Raw genomic sequence first — 22,558 nt, 5'->3', positions numbered from 1 at the left:
GTTTTTTGAAAATCAATAATTTTAACATTTGTAGACTTTTTTTTGAGCCGAAAACATACCGTTATTAAAATTCAAAAGTAAGCGAAACCGTTTCGGCTTATACCCTCTTAAATATAAAAACAATGCTAAAAAAAATGATAACTTTATATGCACTGAAAACACAAAGAAAAATTTGTGAAAAATTTCAAAAGCTGAAATGGCAACCACACTTTGAATAGACAGAGATAGCAATAGCTCTTGTGTGCTGTTCTTATGCGCGCGCGCGTGTGTGTGTGTGTGTGTGTGTATGCAGCCAAATATGAACTTGACATTGAATCGTGATGTTGTTGTTGTTGTTGGCGGAGTAACAAATTAAACAGCTGACAAACCAGTTCTAACAATTCACAACTAAATCAAATTGCTTGTTGTGATTTTATTACATAAAGTTGGCAGCTAATTAAATAAATAATGTATACACATGTACAGTGGTTACCAGCTTAATTGACCCACTAGTCTTACATATTACACGGGTTTTAAATGAATTTATCATTAAATAAAGAGGAGATATAATGGAAATCAGAATTACTATTTAAATTTAAGCTGTTTTTTTTTTAATATAAATTATATCTGCTATAAGCAACTAAAACATAACATGGCCAGAATGTAGTGGGTCAAATAAGCTGAGAGCCACTGTAAAAACGCACATCAAGTTCAATGCAGCTGCGGCAACAACTTTGACGTTGACGGCGATGCCGACGTCGACGTCGACGCTGACGTTTGTTTGGCAAGGTCGCTGCTGAGCCAGCTTTAACATTGTTTTTGTTCTCGTTACGGGCTACTGCCGTTATTATCGCCCATTTGACCAAAGGTTTTGTTTATCTCAATAAACACATGCATACTACATACATACACCCACTACACACATACGGTTGGTCGAGTAACTGTTTTGACAAATTGAAAAATTCTATTTTGCAAAAAAAACCCTTATTTTTTATTGTATTTTTCAGAGTATTGAACCGAAACGTATGTACATATATCGGTTTATGTAATGGTTTTGTTTGTATTTTGGATTTCTTTGTACATTGGTTTGGCAACGGTTAATAATAATAAAGATATATTTAATACGATCAATATTAAAATTTAATTTAATCAGTAATGTTTTACAAAGCGTTTATTTCCATTTCGGTATAATCAGGGGTGCCACAGAAAACGAAACCAACCAAAAATCTCCCAAATCTCCATACATTTTTGGGAGATTTTCAGTTGGTTTCGGTTTCTGTGGACCCCTGAATAAAAAGTTTTGTTTCGCTTAGGATTTCAGTAGCGGTTACCAATTTCAATTGTTCAATACCGGTTAAAGTTTACGGCTTTAACACCTGGACATTATTTTTATAGTCCTGATGGTTATTAAAACACGTTAAGAAAAGATAAATTTAATAAGATTCATTGGGCTCAACTATTTTAAAAAAAATAAAAAAATATTTTGTTTGTCAAATCAGTTACTTTGATATACTGTACTCACTCACACACACACACACGCACACAAACAGAGTTTGGCGACAACAATTGCCAATTAACAGATTTTTATGGCCCCCCTTTGGAGTGTTTCGTTGGGTCAAACTGCAATATAATATCTCTATTATCGTACCAGCTGAATGTGCAAAAATCACGGACCGTAAAAAATGATTATTATTTTTTTTTAGCAAAAAAAAACACCAACTAATAATTGTCCTAGAAAATAATGATTTACACCAAAATCTTTATTATTTTACAATCTCTGTACTTCCATGATTTTGTTTTTCTGATTTTTTTAGGTTTTTTTCAATGATAATCATTAGCTTTGAGTAGTTTAATAAAACTTACACCATAATCATTATTTTTTGGTGACTTTTCACAAATATTATTGCATATCCTTATAAAGGAATTGCAAAGCTAACCACTAGTACTATGTTTGAGTTTTATTTTGAGCGAAAAAAAAGTAATTTTTGATCATCATTTATGATTATTTTCTTTTTTTTGATTAATAATAATGATTATTTTTTATTTTATTTTTTTTTTTTTATCAAAAATAATGATTATTTTTTATTTTTATTTGTTTTTTGATCAAAAATAATGATTTTGGTGTAAGTTTTATTAAATTACTCAAAACTAATGAGTATTTTTGATGAAAAACATAAAAAATTTAAATATAAACATTACCAAGTAATTTTTATAATATAACTTATAATAATTACGGTCCCTGGCAAAAATATAATAACTACTTCACGCTGAAATTAAAAAGTGCTAAATTAATAAATGGCAAACATTATGTAGATTTTAGATATGAAAAAGTTAAGACTTGAAATTGAACTTGACCTAGCTGCTTTCACTTTTCGTTTTTAACAGAATTTCGAGAAGTTTTTATGACTAAGTTAGCTTTAGATTTAAATTAAAAAAGAAAATTTACAAAAATCCAAAGTGTTTTGCCTATAAATTGCAGTTAAAATATTGATGATTAGGAAGGGGGTTTATTTAACATTGATCATTTAAAATTAGCTAAGTGAAAAAGTTAATATAATTTATGTATATTTAAATTATATTTCTAGAATCTAGAATTTAAATATTATTTAGCAATCTGATGAAAACAACTGCCAAAAAATGTACCAAATATCATTTCTTTTGTTAGTGTAAAAATATTAAAAAAAAAAAAATTTCTGGGGGAAAAAGTTTCGGAATAAGCAGACGGAAGTAGAACAAAAATACACGAATAGGAGAATTTATGAATTAAAGTTTAACTCATTAAGACAGACATAAACTTAAATCAAAAAATTAGAAGAAAATAAAAGCTTATAAAGTTATCGAAGGGTTTAAGTTGTTCGATATTAAAATGGGAAGAATTTAAATCTGAGTTAAGGCTGCAATTTATTTTGATCTAGCTGTTCTGTTATCCGTGCTCCGGGACTCATTAAAATTTTGTGGAAGCTTCTACTCAAATTGAATTCAAAATCCATTGTATCTGAAAAACCTTAACTGATGTCAAAAGTTAAAGAGCTCTAAATCTTATCCACACAATTTGTAAGCAGGGCATTCACTTGACAATCTGAACAGAACAAGATTTTATGACAATTTAACAAAATGCAAGTCTAATTAAAAAAAATTATATGGAGAATAATTAAATTTAAAATACAAAAGAGAAAAGCGATAGATTTTTACCCAAAATTCAATCGTCTTATAAATTGACAATAATGTCAACAATTAAAAGCATAAAATTGATAACAGACACATTGTTGTTATTTGTATATATATACATACATTATATTATATTTAAATACAAAAAAATTAAGGTTCTTATTCGCCAGTTTGTAGTGCACAATTCTACAAATGGACACAGTCGCACTTTACGCTAATATAGAGAAGAAATAAACCAAAAAAAAAACATTAAAGTAATTCTTCGAGTTATTTCGGCCAGTTTGGGACACGGATCCATGTGTCTTCCTTTCAAAGCAACAAAACTGACAGATTGGATATAGAATGAAGAAAAAGATCGAAAGAACTTAATTAATTTGTGTTTTGTCCAATAATTCAATGCTGAACATGAAAACTCGATTAGGATTGTTAATGTTCTATTGCCATGATTTGTTGCTCATGTTGTTGTTGTTGTGGTTGTTATTGTTGTAGTTGTTTATTTGGTTAGATTGGTGTGGCTTAGGCATTCGGACTGAATGCCGCCTGACGCAGCAGCACATAGATCTTCTCCTTGATCCAATCCTTGTTGTAGGGCGCATAGGTGTTGGTGCTCTTCTGATAGACCAGACAGCTAATATCAATAAGTGTATCGATGAAGTCAAACAGCTGACTGATGTCATAGGTAATGGTGGGTGTGTTTGGATTACGCCTCTTCAGATGCTCCTCATAGATTTTACAGACGCCCTCCATGCACTCATTGACGCTCTCATAATCGCAATATGTTCGCGTCTCTGGACGTGCTCCCGGCTGCACTAACAATATTGTATGAGACATCTCTCTCACTCTCACTCTCTCTTTCGCTCACACTGTCAATTGCGGTATCTAAAAAAGAGAGGAAGTTGCATTAAGTTAACGCCATTGTTGTTGTTGTTATTGCTGACCGCACTCACCAAACTATGTTGACTTTGTTGTTGTTGACTCCGAGACTGTGCGAAATGTTCCAAGTTCGCTGCTTCGGCTCGACAAAAACGCTGCAATATACATAAATATACAAGTTTAGCTTATAAAAGTTGTTATATTAGTTTATTTTCGTTTTGTTTTTGCAAACGCTGCACATTTTTCACTGCATCTTTTTTCTTCTTCAATTTGCTGCCATTGTTTTTGCCGCCAGCTGCCTGCACACATACACACACTCACAGACTTCTGCTCACGCATACACAAGCGGGCAGCGTATATACACATGCAAAACGTTTACGCTGCGCGCATTGCGTTTGCTTGCACTCGCACAAAAATAATAAATGCAGTAATAATGACACAACTTACCTGTTTAGCTATGTAATCTAATATTTTCGGTACTATCTTTATTTCAAATATTATAAACACATTTTTCACAGCTTGGTAGTTGCGCTTCTATGCGCTTAGTGTTGTCAAGTGTCGTAAACCTAGTGTTGCCAAATGTCGTTGGCTTTGGTGTCTGGCAGCGCTTGGGTGTTGCCACCTAGCATTTCAACAGTCAGTTTGAACAGCTGATTTCAACTGATCGACAAATGGACCAATTGGAGAGCGGCGGCAGTTGCCTTATCGTACGCGGGGGCTGCGCAGCGAGCGTTATATCTACATATATATATATGAAAATTAAATTGCTCTTGTGTGTGATTTGTCTGTTGTGCTTTTGTTGTTGTTTGTTTTAGCTTTTGCTTCTGCTGCTGCAGTTGCTGCCGCAAAGTGAAGGCGCAGCCGCAGCCTAAATGAGTTGTGTGTGCATGTGGCACAAACATTTTAATTGAGAAAAATATAAATCGCAAGCACTGTTAATTGTGTTATGTTTTAAATCACATTCACATTTATTTGTATTTTGTTTTCTTTGCTCGCGTCGCCGTCGCCGACGTCTCTGCAACTGAGCGCTGCCCAACGCGACGTACGCACGCGTGTTGAAAGTTTTGTATTTTTTTCTTGCTTTTCTGGAAGTGTGTGTGTTATATGTTGTCATAGCCAAGTGTTAATATTGTCTTTTATTATTATTATTGTTTTTTTTTTATTGCTGTTAATTTTGCTCATTGCTCTAATCAATGTTCTCCGCTGCCAATGGGAAAATTAAGGTGTAGCATCTTAACAAATTCCAACTTGAATATAAATTTCAATTAGAATCATTGTCGGTGTTGTTGCAGTTGCCGCCTCACGACACGGATGCGGCCGCCTCGTCGACGCTGCGCTGCCTCCTAAATGGACCCTTTCGGGATCTACACTTTAATGTATCCGATCATCGGCTAATTCCAGTGCACGATGTCGTCTTCCTTGACGACATCGAATGCAATGTAAAGCCGCTCATCTACAGACCCGTGCTGCCAGAGACAACGTTGACAGCAATGCCAACGCCGACGTCGCAGCCGCCGCCAACGATTTTTACGTCGCGGCTGAAGTCAGCTGTAGCTGCCGATAGCAGGTGAGTGCACTTGCCCTTGAACTTGTTTTAATACATGCACACACGTATTGTCGCACTCTTTTCCACTTTTTACACATCTCTCTCTCTCTCTCTCTCTTTCTCTCTCATCTTCCCACGCGTTAAATATTATTATTATTTTAATTTTTTTTTGTCATTCCTATTGAATTGTTTATGTGCTCTCATTTTTTAATTGGGCCGGTTTTTGTAGCCCACTGTGCTTGAAAGAGAGTTAGATAAATTACTATAGCTCAACACGTTTAGAGATTTTTAAGCAATATTCGACTTTATTATTATTTTGTTTACCGACAAGATTGTTTATTGCGAAAAAGTATGTAAATGAGAGGTGACTGATTTGATGAGAAATAAAATATAACTACAGTAGGACTTCTATACAAAATACTTGATGGGGAACAAAATTTAAATAGCTATACTAAATGTACACTATTACAAATAAAACCCATATTTGACTACACAAAATACCCATGTATAATGAATTTAAATCAGGGAATTAACCGAAAAATAAATCGGTTTCGGTTCCGGTCCGTTCGAAAACAACTATTTCGATAAATGATTCTTTTTCGGGTTTGTCCTTTTGGTTCTGGTATAAGTACCAGTACAGCAAATCAATTTTGAAAACAATTTTAATGTCAAAGTGTTTTTTTCTAGTTTTGACATAAGAAGTTGATTAAAGACTTAAAGATTTAGATTTAAAATTTAAAATTTAAAAAATTTGAAAGAGGGTAGTGCTTACATTAAAATTTGTATTTTTAGTGGAAACACTTAAATTTGAATGCAAAATGATTTGAAAAGTAACACCATGGTTAAAGTCAAACCTTTGACCCAGCAACTTTACAAGACAAAATTTTTATCCAATTTGGCATGATTTTTTGTACAAAATTTATAATTATTTATACAGAAAAAAATTTTATGGAAAAATGTACCTAACCGTACCGGTACCAGCGTTTCAATTTTTGGTTCTTGAAAAGATTTTATTTCGGTTACGGGTTCACTTTATTTCATAATTAAGTAAAACGATTTTAATTTAGCATATTTATTCTACAATTCATCATTTCGAATTTACTTCAAATTCTTGCCCAGATTTGATCTACAAATGATTTTAGAACTATTTTTAAAATAGTAACAGTTTTCTTTTTTGATTTGCAAGTTTCCCAAAACCGGTTCGGTTTAAAAAAAAAAAAACTCACAATAGATCGCGGAAACTCTAACCTTGTCACCTGGTACTAATTGGTTATGTTTTACGACCGTTTAAGCGTTGTCTGCTGTTCGCGATAAGAAATTTGTCAGGCTGATAAGGTGGCGTACATCGTTAGAGGAATTATTATCATCATCATCATCTTTCACATCTACATTCTCATCATAAACATAATTATTTTCACTGATTCGGCGTCATCATAATTATTACAATTATTTATAATTTATCTACAACGTGCTTTTGTTTTCGCCGTTCTTTTCATTATTTTTGTGGATACTACACACAGCTGGAGGCGAGTTAGGAACTTTATATATGTAAATATATAAATATCTACATTTGTTTCATTTATGGCATGCGGGTGCTTTTGTGCACGAGTATGTGGGTATAGGTCTGAAGTATTACTCAGATTTTGCAACGTGGGTTGCTTATCAAACTGTTATGCGTTTATATTTATTTTCATTATTTCGTGTTTTTTGCCTTTTTGCATTTATGAGTGTTTGTTTATTTCTCTGGTTTACCCTGTAATTATGAGCAGAACTCACAAGTACTTTAAGCAACCCTCAAATAGAAAACTGAATCTTACTACATTTAATCAAGTTTTTTAATTATAAGTATTATTTACTTAATTTCATATAAATTAAGTTCGTTTGATAGTAGATTTTAAAATTGGTTTTGAACGGTAGCATTTTAGTACTATAATAAAAAAAAAGAAAAAAGTAAAATTGTAACAATTTGTTTTGTCGGATTTATAAGATCCGAATGAATTATTTAAATTAAGCCTATGGAGGGTATTAAAGCGGGCGTCAACGGGGACTTTTTAACCAACACTTTTTCACCGACGGTAAACTTTGACATTCACATTATTCGCATCGGTTTTCACATAGAGATGCCATCGGTTAATTTCTCATAAAATCTGGCAGCACTCTATCTTTTCGGTATGCATTTTAGTGGCTTGAGTTGACCGACGCAAAAAACCGATAAAATTAGACGCATTCTGTTTCCATCGGTGAGCGTCGCGTTTTTAACCGACGCACAGTGGGACAATCTCTGGTTTTGCTGTACAAAAATCATTTCTTTTAAGCCAATAAAGATATTTCAAAAATTTAAAAAGCATTTGATAAACTTTTTAAGCTTCAAAATGAGTGCTTGATAGACTAGGCTTTCGGTCAAAGTTGAAAAATATTTTCAGAGCATATTTTACATGTAAAATTAAAAAAATAAAACTCTTTTTTTTTTATCTTTTTTTTTTTTTAAATCTGGCCTGTCATAGAGAAAACGTATGTAATTGCACTGCGCTCTTCCTCTTCTATCACAATTTTTTTGCGAGGTTGCTTCAGTTTTTGGAAGGTTTAGGCGCACCCCAGATGCATGAAAGACCGGGGTAATTTTGTTAGAGAATTGATAAGCAAAGACTCCTGTAGTAGTGGGATGGAGTCCAAATGAGTCAAATTTTAGTTACATTCCACCAATGTTGAAAAATAGCCTAATTTTAGTGATTTTTCATAACATTGCTAGTATAAAAAGTAAAGTGAAAAAACTAATTTGTCCGATATTTCATTATTTCATAAATGAACCTTCTTTTTATATAAAACCAAAAAGATAAAGATCGGTCCTAAAACTTGCCAACAAATCAGTTTTAAAGCTTGAATTTTTTGTAAAATTTGCACATTTGTGCGCGCACTGAAAATTTGGTCAGCTTTGAGAGTCTGTCACTCCCACAATTTTTACCTGATTTCAAAAACCTTTTGGGTTTGAATGCATTGAAGACTTCTCTATCGATTGTGTGTTCACACGACACCAACGGTTTTTAAGCAAAAAGTGTCGGTGATAAAATGCTCGTCTGACGCTCGCTTTAATAAAATTACTCTTAGAGTTTTTATGATTTGCCAAATGGATTTTAGGTCTTCCGCGTTTTGGGCTGCGTCCGAAGGTTGTGTTAGTTGACACCTTTTTTTGTTTTTTTTTTTTTATCTTCTATGGGTTTTTTCTTAAGATCCGTCTTTGTCTTCTGCTTCGCCTATGTCTACGTTTACGTCTGCGACTTTATTCTTGTGTTAGCGGTCAATGTTTTGCAGTGTGTTGCCGGCACAGTGACTGATTCAAGTTATTAGCCTTGGCATTGACTGGCGTTGACTACTCATTGCCTCTGTATGTTTCAAATTCAAATTGCTGTTGTTGCAATCGCAACATGGCTGATTAATGTGCGTTAAAATAAGTCGTTTGTCATTCGAGACATCGGTTGCATCTATAATTGTCATGCATTTAATTGCAACACCAACTTGCCACATTGACTTTGCTGAGCTAGACAGACTATATCCACATCCCCCTTCCTTTAAGGTGCACACAGAATTATAGAGACAGAAAGACGACCTTTGTTAAAAATATCATATTGCAACTTGGCGAATGTCAAGACAATTTGCCTAATTAACTTGCCTACGCTCTAGAAATTTCCAATTTGAATTTCGAAATTATTTCTCAGATAACGGCACTTGCCACCGACTAGTTAATTACTAACACACGTTCCACAAATTGATTTAATTTCTGACAGTAGCAAAGATGTCAAGCTTTTTTTTATTGAATCGAATTTCGGTTGTGACGTCATTGGATATGCAACAAGATAAGATATTACTAATAATCAGAATGCTGATTCTAAAACTTGTAAGCAACAGTTCAAGCGCTTAATTTCTTAACATAATATATACTATATGTAGCTATTCAATACTGTTGAAAATTTAGCAACATTTAAGGCATAAGTACATCAACTTTTATTTAACCGGGTTTCATTCAGAAGTGCCACAGAAAGCGAAACCAACGAAAATCTCCATACATTTTTTTGGATTAAAATATAAACAAAAACACATATTTACTTTTAACTAACTAACTAAAAATCTGTTTGAACAATATAATTGTTAGATGTTATCAACATCATGTTACCATTACACAATTTCTACCTATTCTTCAAATGGTAGCTATAAGATATACTTAATTGATTTCGATTGACTTATGTAAGTATTGTAACTAAAAGAGAAAGTTTTACTTATGATAAATATATCATATACACGTATATATGATTGACTTGCCTTCCTTAAAAAAGCGCAGAGTTTGCCACGGGGTGCTGTTCCTTCACAAACTCTTATCAGGTGCTATCGACTCCAACTATCTTGTTAGCCTAGTCAATCTTAATGTTTCAGATATTTTTTCCCCTTCAACTCTCCGTTTGCTCAGCAAATTACTTCGAACATGAAGCCTTCCGAGCAATTTGCAAAAACTATAATAAAATCTTTCACCTATTTTTTCCTAATTATGAATTTAATTGTAAATCCCTGCCTCCGTCCACCTTATGTGAGTCGGAGTCATATCGTTAAAAAGTTAACTCCCTAATTGGACGTTGGTCAGGAATTAATGTTATATAGTTATTAATCATATGTGTCGACTGATCATAGTTGTTCAACAAAATAAAATAAAATAAAATATAATACAAATAAAATAATATCTTCAGTTAAATTAATCATTACTCAAACAGTTAATCTAAAATTTATATGATAAATAAAAGAGTTAATGTATTAAGATGATAGCTGCAATCTGAAAGACTCGTTAAAGCCTTTAATACAGACTTTGTATTCAATTAGACTAACTGATGTCTGACGAAGGAGGCTATAACAACTCATCTCTTTCTCTTGGACTCTATGCAGAATTTGTGACAACAGCCGAAAAACACCCCATGCAAATGTCTAAAAATAAATCAAATCAAATAAAGGAAGCACGTGTGCGTGGATTACCAGAAGAGCAAAGAGACTGCGTTTAAGGGAAGCTTTGATTATAATTCACAAGCAGTTCTAACTTCAACTGATTGATAGTAGTAGTTACGAGATACAATAATCATAAGCAATGTATATTCGTACAAATATAAGTTCAATATATAAATTAAAGTTTGTTTAAAATCTACAAACAGTTCTAGTGTTGACTGTTTGATAGCACATGACAAAGACGGAAATTTATGCATCTATAATATTGTTTTTAAAACGGAAGCAATCATGCTTGCTCCGGCTTTTCACTTTCGGAAAGATTTATAATTTTTAAATATGCATTATTGTAACGAACATTAAACATTATCATGATAATAATTAGAGTAACTTAACATATTTATATTAAAAAAAATATTAATAAGTACTACTAGCAATTAATACATATGCTTATACTATATATTTATTTAAGTTATGTATGTATGCATAGTAATAATATTTTTTACATAATAAATATATTAGTGAATTTTTTATTAAGTACTTTCAATTTTTGTTGAATGAGCTTAAAAAATACAACTACTCGTATACTCGTACTGACTGCACACTTTATGCCTTGGCATTGAAATGGCTCGTTAAATGTGCGCGTTTTTGCTTTTGTGTCTCGGCTCAGCTCATTTTCAATTTCAATTTTATGGTTCTTTTGGCTTGCCGGCAACAACCGGAAGCGTTGCCAAAGCGGCCAAAGCAGCCAGCGGGCCAACTAGTCAAGCAGTCAAGCAGTCATACAGTCAAACAGCCGACTGGCCAATGATTGTTAATAATATTTTGTTGTTGTTGTTATCGCTGCCACAAAGCTTGCAAATGGATGGCTAATAAGGGAACGCCAGAACCAGCTTCGAAAATCAATAACAGCAATCAAAACAATTAAATGTCGTTTGTAGTGAACACATGTGTAGATACCCTGTATTTGGGTCTATAGATCAATACGTATATTAAACAATATTAAGTTTTGCACCTTGTCTTAATATATTCTTAAATATTCTAAAAAAATTCAGAGTTAATTTAAACAACTTTATTACTGACTTCGTAAAATGATAGTAGGATACCACAGATACATTTCTCTACACCAATTTCCAAGGCAGTATATTCTTTATTTAGCATGTACCTTTATTCGTATTATTACTGCACTGATAAACATCAATTTTCGTGGATTAAAATATTCTTAAAAATGGATATAATTAATTGTAAGATCAAAATTTTATATATTTTATGTAAGTATTCTTAAAATAAAATGCTTAAGATAAATATTATAAATTTTTTGACGAAAATTTGTAGTTTTTTGAGAAAATTGTTAATTTTTAGGCGAGCTGTGGCATGATTTGATTAAAAATTTAGTTAAAGGTTCGGTTCGGCGGTTCGAACCATGAAGCGAGACATCGGTTCGGCTCGCGAATAGGTTTATATACCCCCTGAACCCAGGGTTTGGGTTCGAACCTTGGTTCAATTCTATACAATAAAAATATTTTTTATTGTTATACATATTTATCTACATTTTGAACCAATTAAATTTTTTTTTTTTAAAGAAATCAAATTTTGATTCAAATTTAATTTATTTGAAGATTTAAATATGACCTTTTGTAATCCGAGGTCTCAAATAACATAAACAAAACATAAAAAATAAAAAAAAAAATAAAATTTATGTAATTATTTTTTTTTTCGAACCGAACCTTTTATTTTAGAAAGTGGTTCGGTTTAGGTTCTGGTTCGCAAAGTAAATAATTTCAAGAGTTCGGCTCATGATCCGGTTCAGGCTGTTTAAAAACCCGAACCGAACCGGTTCTACGAGGTTCGGTTCAGAACCGGTTTGCAGCCTTGGATATACATACTATAAAATAATGTTTTGTGGCTGCCTATTAATGTGGGTTTTTTGAAAATTCGAGTATTATTGTTTTCTTGAATATCACTCAAAGAAAATATTGAAAATAAATAGTTAAATTCTTTTCTAAGATGTCATTTTAATAGTCAGAGTTTCTTATCGCACTGCACTGAGAACAATTTAGCTTTCCCGACAGCTCTGAGAATAACTTTGGTCCTCAACCGCAGATTTAGGACAGTATTTTTGATTTTAGAAAGCCAATTTTTTCTTTCTCCTTTTTTTCTTGAGATTCGGGGTGATTAGAATCATTTCCATTATCCTATGATAAACCAAAATTGGGATACTCTATATAAATCAAGCTAATCTCTGTGAAAAAGTTGATTTACTTAGGGAATTTATGGGAGTTTCAGAAAGCATAATTATCACTAAATATGAAGATTGTATCTTTCAGATACGAAATCTCTGAATGTGGTTCTTAGCCACATTTGTGTGTATTAAACCAGAGGGGCTTCCTAGCCAGCTAGTACATATGCATAGATATGTATATGTATACCAATGGCCCTCAAGCAATGTCGCCCCCAAAATTCGCTGACCCCATTTAAATTTGCAAATATAACTATGTGTATTGGGTATATATGTGTGTGTGTGTGTGTGTGTGTGCGTGTGTGTGTGTATGTGTGTGGTATGTGTGTGGTCCCCGATGTGGCATGCTAATTGAATTAGCATAGAAAATCACCTGGCGGCCTTTTCGAAGCCCCACCAAGTCTATTGGCTGCTTGGGGCTTTGGGCGCTTGCTGCCAACTGGCGTCGGTATCTAAGCGTTAATTGCAGTTTTGGATGCGTTCGGTGCAAGTCTCAAGTGGCAGCTGTGACAGTGGCGAGTGTCGTGTTTGATTGTGATTGTTAAGTTTGCAATACGTGAAATTGTGAAATTTTAGGCAATACTCTTTTTTTTCTTGTTCTTGTGATTGATCAAGTGGACCCAGTGTGTGAAAGAGACAGCTAGCAAAGCTAGTTAGCGACTAAGCGACAGCGAGAGCGAGAGCGAGAACGAAAGAGCCAGAGCTAGAGCGAGAAAGAAATACATACAGATAGTTAGAAAGAGACAGAAGCGGAGTTACTACAATGCCGGAGCGCAGCATAAGTCAACGTGATGTCGATGAAATTGAGATCGAAAGCGATGAAGAGGATGATGAGCTGGAACAGGGCGTCGGACTGCCCGTACAACCGGTGCGTAAGCGTGGCGGCGCCAATTCGCCGGAGGATAATGCCAGGCGTCATGGGCGTGGCAGCAGCGGCAACGTTAACACCACCAATGGGCCAACTCATCGGCAGCGAAGCCGTGAAAGGGAACGCTTTGGCAGCGGTAATGCCGTCCAGGAGGCCAAATTCTATGACGATGATGAGCGTCGGAATAGTGATGATGATGATGACAATGGAAGCGGCGATGAGGATGACATTGAAATGTTGGATTAGTGAGTGTCATGCCTGACGCATGTTTTTAAAACATTTCTAATTTAATTAGTCTCTGTGTGTGTGCGTGTGTGTGTGTGACCCACAATTCTATTTGCCATTTTGACTTTCTGTGGCACCGTTTTTATGATTATTGTTTTTGTTATTGCCATTCCTTCATTTTGTCCTGCTTCTCAAGCCTCTTCTTCTTTCTTAAATGCAGCTCCATTTTACTTGCCCGCTAGTTTTTCTCCACCGTCTCACACCATTTCCATTTGGCCTTCTGCGCGGCATTTTCATGGTTTTTTCCTGCATAGCGCGCGCTTTTCAATTAAAAAATTTTCTTAAATGGATTTTCTTAATTCCAAAAGCGCAAAGGTTAGTTGTTTAATGTTTTGTTTTTATATTTGTTCTTTTTTGTTATTCTGTTAAAGGTATTAAGTTTCAACGCTCACAAAGATTAATTGGCTTATCTTTTGCTTGGCTTTCAATTTCAATTTTAGTTTGTTTTAAGTTTTCCGTCTAAGAAAACATTTTTTTATTGACTTGTTAATTAATTTTTTAATTAAAAATTTGGTTTTTTTTTTATCATTTTAGTGTTATTTTGAAATTTTAATTTTTACTTTGAAGACATTTTCCTTAATTTTATTTTAACTTTAATCAACTGTTGTTAGTTGACACTAAATAAATAAATAAAAAATAAAAATAATTTGTTGTAAGCAACCTGTTACACTTATTTCCAATCTATCCTTCATGTTTTTTTTTTGCCTCAAATGCAAAATCCACTTTTTTTTTTATAATTTCTATTATTTTTTTTGTAATTACTTACATCAATTTATTTATGACTATTTTTTGAGTGTGTATATTTCCATGTGTATATTCCCCCTTTGGTCATAAACTTAACAGACGACCACTTAAGCACTACACCGCCGACTCTGTAGCCACATTATACGCTTTCTGCTTAACGCAGTCATTTTCCGTTTTGATCTCTTCGCTCAACCTCTGGCAAAACCGAAGTTAACCCTACCAAATTCTCACGTTAGGTTTGCTCATCTCGACTATAAAATACTCTGTTTATTAATGTGGATGTGCTGGAAATATCATCATATCTTATACTATTGGCGAATATTTACCTCAAACTTAAATTATTTAAAAACTAGCAGCTTGAATAATTTTTTAATTATTGATACAACCGTTTTGCACTTTGTAGAGATAACATGCAAAATTATACTTCTGTTACGTAGGCTTAATTTGATTCCACAAACACTAAAAAATACACAAAGATTATTATATATTTAAAAAATAGATATATGTTTCGAGATAGAAATTGTACAATTTAAGGATATGACTATTAAGATATTTAATGGTAACAGGGTATGCAAAGTGCCAACGAGCCCTATAATAAATTTAATCATTTTGGTGCCAATTTGGAATGTTTCAAGTTCTGCGGTTGCGTTGCGTCAAAAAGTTAAAGGAATGACATGAGAAATACATAGATGTATATATTATTACATTCTGACTTATTTTTCTGTTTATGTTTGCCTTAACATGTATATTTATAAGGCAACGACGGAAACTAAAAATTTGTCTGTGTTCTTTAATTGAGAAGCCAGCGAAAGGGCCGGCAAAAAGATAGGAAGAGAAAGAGAGAGAGAGAGAGAGAGATAGAATAAGTAAAGGCAAGAAACTTAATTTATTATTCCTTGGTAAAATCTCAAGGTTAGCCAAAAAGTAGCAGCTGTATGGCGAATGCTAAAATGCAAAAAGCTGTCGACTAATTTGTCACTTTTGGTGGCAAAAATGTGTGTCTACTTAAAGGCGCGCTTAGAGATGAGCTCGTGTTTTCATCAGAATTGACATTTGACATTTTTTTTTTAGAATTAATTAATAACTCCAGAACCAATAAAGTTTTTTTTTGGTTTAGTCTTATAATATCAATACGCAAATGTCATAAAAAAAGTGGGCGGGGTGCCACCTTTATTCTGGACTCTGCGGTATGCAATTTTTTTGTTTTTCAAGCTATCCGCACCAACATTGCAGGTTAGGCGTGCTACTATGCTCCTGTTGGTAAAATTTCATCCAAATCGGCCAACTATATCATATGAAAATAATATGAATTATCGGTAAGGAAAACGACTTTTTGTGAAAACCTTGTTATTTTTTAATATTTTCGGCCAAACTCACTAGTGATTATAGAAATATAGAAAAATCGGCCGAAAAACGCCAATTTTCAGTGTAATGAACAAATATGTTTTTCTCTATTTAATTCTAATATGTAAAAACTAAAGAAAATCTCCAACTTTTATATGATAAAATTCTTTTAATAGTCTTAAATAAATGCTAAAAGCTATCGCGTTAAAGTAGCTCAAAAAAGCAACCTCATTTGCTCTTTTAACCTTCGTAAAGTTTCATGTGAAAAGCAAACCATGCATTTTCAAATTTGAAGTTACATGTTAAAAGTTAATTTTTATAAAATATCGCAAAATGTATTTTTATGAACATAAAAAGAACTTATTTATCTACAATACGTCATAAATATTATGATGGTTTTATATTTCCATTTAAAGTTAAGATTTCATTTTAATTTTTAAACACAAAGTACAAACCTAAACCTCTAAACAGATTGCATATCAAAACTTTTCAATTTGTTAACAATATCTATTAGTTTTCTGTAATTAAAGTTTGATGAAAAATGCACTAAATTTGACAGCACGTGCTTTTCAATTTCATAACCTGTGTTTGCACTGTTTCAAAAGATTGGGAAAATTCCCCATAGTGCGTTGACAGAGCAAAAATTGAACAAAACATTCGAATTAGGTAAAAACCAAGCTAAAATATGAATGATTTCTGAACAAAAATTGTACCAGAAACGCCATTAATAGGAATCACATCATAAATAAATATGGAGTGAATAATTAAAAAATCATTATGGACTACAGATATAACCCTTTATATTTTCCTATACTATATTTATACCCGTTACTTAAAAAATAAGTAAAAATAAGTAAAAGGGTATATTGTGTTCGTTGGAATGTATGTAACAGGGAGAAGGAGGCATCTCCGATTCTATAAAGTATATATATGCTTGATCAGCATCAACCGCCAAGTCGATATAGCCATGTGTGACGGTCCGTTTGTCTGTCAGTGTGAGCGCCTAGATCTCAGAGACTATAAGAGGTAGAGTAACCAAATTTGACACACATATTTCTATATATCCTACGCAGATTAAGTTTTATATCATATTACTGTCATAGGAGCTGTCAAAATGTTATGCAGGCCTATGCAAGGGTATTACATTTTGGACGTTCCGAGTTAAATTGTTTACAGACTCATCTCTAGCCTAGAGATGGATATTAAACATTTTGCGACGTTACCAGTCGTAACTTGTACATAAGGTGGATTTTATGGACTACCTTCTCGCTACCATTGTGGGGGTACGCATTTTGTCATGCTGTGGGCGCGTAATTAAAATTAATGAAGTACGTCGGCTTTTTATCCTTTTGGCAGGCCAAGAGCATAAAGCCATCTACCGCCCCCCTACCCACCAGAATCCACTCAACGCTGGATTTCAACCAGAACTTCAACCGTCTCCAGCATTCTTTAGATGGTGGCGTTGTTGCCTCCCAATGCCTCTGTAAATATTTGTGTCTGACTTTATTTTAAGTCTGTTAATTGAGCGGCATCCGTCGCATAGGTCGTTCTCTTTATGTGTGTGAGTATGCTGTGACTGCCATTTGAGCAATATAGGACTTTTTTTTCAGTCATAATGAAGCCAATCATAATGAAGAATTACAAAAACAGCAGCTATTAAAATCATAACTAAAAAAATCATTTTTAATTTCAATTAAAATTAATTTTATTAATAAAATGTAAATAAGTTTTAAGCAATCGTATTTATTTAGAATACTTAATCATTTATTCAGAATTATCATCGCTACTATATATGACTGACTGACTAATTGGTTGTTGAACTGCCTGCAGATATTCCATTTGCATTTATTCACTCAATTGCCCTTTGAGTAATTAATCATCATTTCCAAATTGTTTTGCTTTTCCCACTTTTTCTTTTGCCCAGCACTGCAACTTGACCTTAAGTTTGTCAGTTTTCCCTGGCAGCCAGGTGAAATTGAGGCATATAAGTTTGCTCTCGATTTTCAATGCCACTCCTCTTGACTGATATCGATCCACAGAAACCCAATCCATATGCACACACTCATGTGTGTTAGTCAGTCCTTTCTTTCTCTCGAAATTCATACATATCCAACATAAAAGCTTTCAAAAGCAATTACATTTTTGAATTTGAGTAGAATCATTTAGATCATTTAATCAGTGTTGTCAAAAAGTCGCTGTAGTGTGCTATTTTCCTATCTAGGATTTAGGGCCGTTTTATCATCTTGCTGTCAACCTTACAGACTAGACAAAATGATAGAGGCAGTTTAATTTTCATGTCTAAAATTTAGTTGCAACCAGGCTACAATTTACAGGGCAGATTATCCACACTGTAAGTGCTTAACGTTCGCCTACTCCGATTATTTCAGTGTTGTTAAGGACAATGCACTATGGTGCGGTTGACGAATAAATTTCTTATTTAAAGTTGTTTAAATAAATGATTTTTTTATGGCCATGCATTCAAAATACATCCATCTTAAATGTTGCATAGTCAAAATATTAACATTGACCAACATTGTTTTGTTAACAGCTCTGAAACAGATATGCTCAGAGCGGAGAGCAAATGATACTGTTATTCCATTTTTTTAGGATAAATTTAATTGTTTTACAACACTTATCCAGAAGCTTTTTTGAGAAATGCAGAGTTGTTTGAAGTGTGGCAAAAACACATGAGACAAGCGGACGAAAATTATGAGGCTTGGCTTGTTTTAATGTGCGCATTGACGAAAATTACAATAGCTTCTTTTACGTATTTAATAAATATTAAATCTTTACAATTAACAAAAAATATAATTTTCTTGTCAGTTCACGGCCGATTTTTATTATGTGAACAATATAATATTATATTATATTGTATTTCGATCTTGAAAATAGAACATATATACGTTTATTTTGGTCAGATAACTTGCAAAATAAAATGGTTTTCATAGAAAAAGTAATTTTTGAAAAAATGGTCCGATTTGGATCAAAAATTTTTCTTTTTGATAATCGCAGAATCTAGATTAACGGCGGCAACCCGCTCACTTTTCTAACGGTTTGCGTATTAATGTTTTCTGCAAAAAACGAAACCATATAACTTGATTCGTTCTCGAGTTATTAATTAATTTCAAAAAAATCGTCAGCCGGACCATATTACAACGCCGAATGGTGTAACAATTAGTGCATACTTAAAGGCGACATATGGGATACAGGGATGCAACATTATCAAAAATTTTAAATGTTATGTCACGACCAAATTGTAGAAACGAAAAAAGCAAGACAAGAAAACGGCTCTTAGATTTTGAGCTACTGTTTAATAAATTCGCATATTTTTAAATAATGAGTACAAAACGGAGAGCTTTAATCTCTATTAGCTGCATGCAAAACTCAATTGTTTCTCTTCTTGATTTTCTTCTTCTCTTCTTGATGCTTAGTTAATTTTGACTTAAAGCTGTGTTAATTGTTTCAATATTCATGTAAATTCTTTTTTTTTCTCTTATAACTAAAATCTAATGTTTTAAAAAAGCTTTTAAGGATTTGCTTTTTGATCTTTACTTTCTATCGATTCAAGCTTAAAACTCAGGTATTTGTTTTGCTCTCTACCTTACCCTGCAGCTCTAAATTAATAAACTTCTTAGTCTATGACTTGAGTTCCGCTTTCAGCTCATGTCATTTGTCAAAAAAGCTTACTTCATTCTCTTTTCTTGTTGCACTGTCACTTTGATGCCAAATGCTTTTACTCCCCTATTCCGTGTTATGAGGACTGTCTGCTGTGTGTGCTAAATGTTGAATTCAGCATTTCGTGCTTAAAACCTCTTAGCTGCCACAGACTTAAGAAGCTTCAACCCCAAAAGAATGGGTTTAACTACGGCATAAAGTGGCAGCAATACCCTTTAATATGCAAAAATGCATCTGTTGTCTATAAAAAAAAGCCAGAACAAAATACCAAGAACAAAATGTCAGCTGCTAAAACAGGAAAGCTTTTGCAACATTGCAAAACCAAATGCCACAACAACAATAGTATGGCCAAAAATTTCAAGTAAATATGCGCTTAGAAATTGTTGCTAAACAAAGCCATGAACGTCAAATACTTTAGCATCGCATCTTTCCTTTGACTTTGCTTCATTCTGCACGAGCATGTGTGTGAATGTGTCCATGCATGTGTGTGTTCGTATTTTGTGTATTTACTAGTCTGGACATTGCACACACTCGTACCTCACACATTTCACTGGGCTGCAAAAATATTTGACAGCATAACGACCAAACGAATTTGCCTGTGTCATCAACTTGCTAAGGTTTTAAGTTTTCTATTTTCCAAATACCCTGCAGATTTTAAGCACCCCTTTTAAGATTTGGTTTCTTAGTAATTTGTAAAGTCCAGATGATATAACACTTGTTTTCTGATTATGTTGTCATGTTTTTTAAAAAAAGTACAGGGGTCTATTAAGTTTGTTTTAAAAAAAATGTGCGTAACAGGCAGAAGGAGGCGTGGCAGACCCTACAAAGTATATATATTCTTGATCAGCATCACTAGCCGAGTCGATATAGCAATGTCCATCCGTCCGTCCGTCTGTATGAACACCTATATCTCAGAGACTATTATAGCTAGAGATACCAAACTTAGTATGTAGGTTTCTCTATATTGCAAGCAGATTAAGTTTGTTTCAGAATTCGGGCACGCCCGCTTTACCGCCCAAAAATCGACATAGAAAATTTCATATCCAAATTATAAGAACAATTTAAAAGCTAGAAACACCAAACTTGGTATGTAGGTTCCTCTATAATGCAGGCAGATCAGGTTTGTTTCTTTTTTGAATCGGACCACTATATCATATAGCGCCCATAGGAACAATCGGTCGAAAATCAAGCTTTTTGGTATGAAAAACTTTTTGTTTTAAGAGATATCGTAACTAAAACTGAAAGTATATGCATTTAATTTGGTCTTATACAGTCGAGTATACTAAATATTTTTTAGTTTTTTTTTTCAGTTATAGCTTTTTCTATAGTAAGTAAGGGGTCTCCAACCGTCGAGTATGCACGACTGTAGCACCGCGAGCGAAGCGAGCAGGGGGCGGAGCCCACTAGTTTGATACGTGATAGATGATAGACGATTGATGTGTTCTGGTGAAAACGAAACCAACCGATAATCTCCCAAAACTTCATACATTTTTGGGAGATTTCGGTTCATACATTTTTGGACATAGCTCGCAAAATATGCTCAACCCCGCCTGCCCACTCAAAAGACCGAAAAATCGAGACAAAATCGTTCAGGGTCTGAACAGCAACCTTTTTTTCGACTCGTTCGGGTTACTGCTCTAAGGTTTCGATTTGAGCGTAACAAACGATTCGGTCTCTAACTGACCTCTCGCTTCGAACAGAATCGTTCGTCGCTCAGATATTGAGAATCACTAAGTGTGCAATGCAAGCAACGAGTCCTCAAAAAAGGTGGTTTTTTTCTGACAACAAGCTCGGGAGGGAGCAATTCTTACGAGCTCTGTTTTTGGAAGATTTTCGGTAGGTTTCGACTTCTTCTTTTTCCCGTAAGTGTTTACAATGAGAGACGTATGTAAAGTGGAAACAGAAAACGCTTTTATTATCGCCAAGTTCTCAAACAATTTTGAACTATTTCTAAATTACTTTCTTAAATGTGATTAATAAATTATTCTTTCATTGTTTCGTTTCAGCGATACGTGAGTAGACCAACGATTTCTTTATCAACATAACATTAAGCAACAAAAGTGAAAGTCAAATATAATAACGTAATACCAGGTATTTACCATGACAATTGAGATATATTTTAATGCCCGCAACGCCTCTTGCAATTTATTTTTATTTTTACAATTTTTTTTATTTTTTTTTATGTTTTTTTTTATACGGTTATATCACAAATTTAATGGATTAACTCAAAAGTCCAGAGTAATTTTCCGAAATGTCATGACAATTTAAGCAAGGTTAATAAATGCAATTGTAATTAATTAAGCATTGTGCAAATTTAATGAAAGTTCAACCATATAATCTGATATAATTACAAAAAAAAAATCAAATTTAAAATGAACAGAACAAGGATAATATACAAATGCGTATTCATAGAGCCGAAAATGTAATACCCTGCCAGTTAAATATACATTTAGTCTTAAGACTAAAAAAATTTAGATTAAGCAATACCTTTTATAATTTATTGAATAGTATTGACCTTTGGAAAGTTTGTTCAAAATATATCTTTATTGCCATTATGTACAACTACAATTTAAATATTAAATTGAATCTTAGAAAACTTTAACTTGAAAATTCTTTAAATTTAAATAAATTAAGTTATTTAAGGTATTTCAGTAAAATTAAACGCAAGGTGGGAAAATGGTCAATCTAAAGTTTTACTACTAGTATGTTATATTTGAAAGTTTAATTTATGTTTGATCAAATTTCTACGTATTTTCAAAGTTGTATATGAAAAGTTTTTCAATAAATATGCAAGAAGTATACAAGGAAAAAAACAGCTAAAATAGAATTAAATAATTTTAAAACATAATGTTATCTTTGA

At 33.3% G+C, this 22,558-nt stretch overlaps 2 protein-coding genes across 3 annotated transcripts in view; one reads left to right on the top strand and one right to left on the bottom strand.

Annotated features, from left to right (window-relative positions):
* Positions 1–3,259: 3,259 nt before the first annotated feature.
* Positions 3,260–4,594, bottom strand: LOC117794031 (protein enhancer of rudimentary). Its single transcript, XM_034634490.1, has 3 exons — positions 4,468–4,594; positions 4,095–4,175; positions 3,260–4,026 (listed from the first exon to the last, which is right to left on the bottom strand). The coding sequence occupies exon 3, from the start codon at positions 3,976–3,978 to the stop codon at positions 3,664–3,666; it is 315 nt and encodes a 104-aa protein (XP_034490381.1). The 5' UTR covers positions 3,979–4,026; positions 4,095–4,175; positions 4,468–4,594; the 3' UTR covers positions 3,260–3,663.
* Positions 4,595–4,736: 142 nt separating this feature from the next.
* The window catches only part of LOC117794012, a 59,532-nt gene continuing 41,710 nt past the window's right edge, over positions 4,737–22,558 (top strand). The window contains exons 1-3 of one of the 2 annotated variants that reach the window (XM_034634484.1): positions 4,737–5,243; positions 5,313–5,587; positions 21,705–21,828. In XM_034634484.1, coding sequence (XP_034490375.1) covers positions 5,214–5,243; positions 5,313–5,587; positions 21,705–21,714 — 315 coding nt within the window. In that variant the 5' untranslated portion in view covers positions 4,737–5,213 and the 3' untranslated portion in view covers positions 21,715–21,828. Of the gene's footprint in view, positions 5,244–5,312; positions 5,588–13,317; positions 13,896–21,704; positions 21,829–22,558 lie in introns of those variants that run through there. The other variant, XM_034634478.1, reaches the window with a different exon arrangement.

This window comes from Drosophila innubila, chromosome X (genome assembly GCF_004354385.1).
Source record: "Drosophila innubila isolate TH190305 chromosome X, UK_Dinn_1.0, whole genome shotgun sequence".
Lineage (NCBI taxonomy): Eukaryota > Metazoa > Arthropoda > Insecta > Diptera > Drosophilidae > Drosophila > Drosophila innubila.
This window is presented reverse-complemented; position numbering and strand designations above follow the sequence as displayed.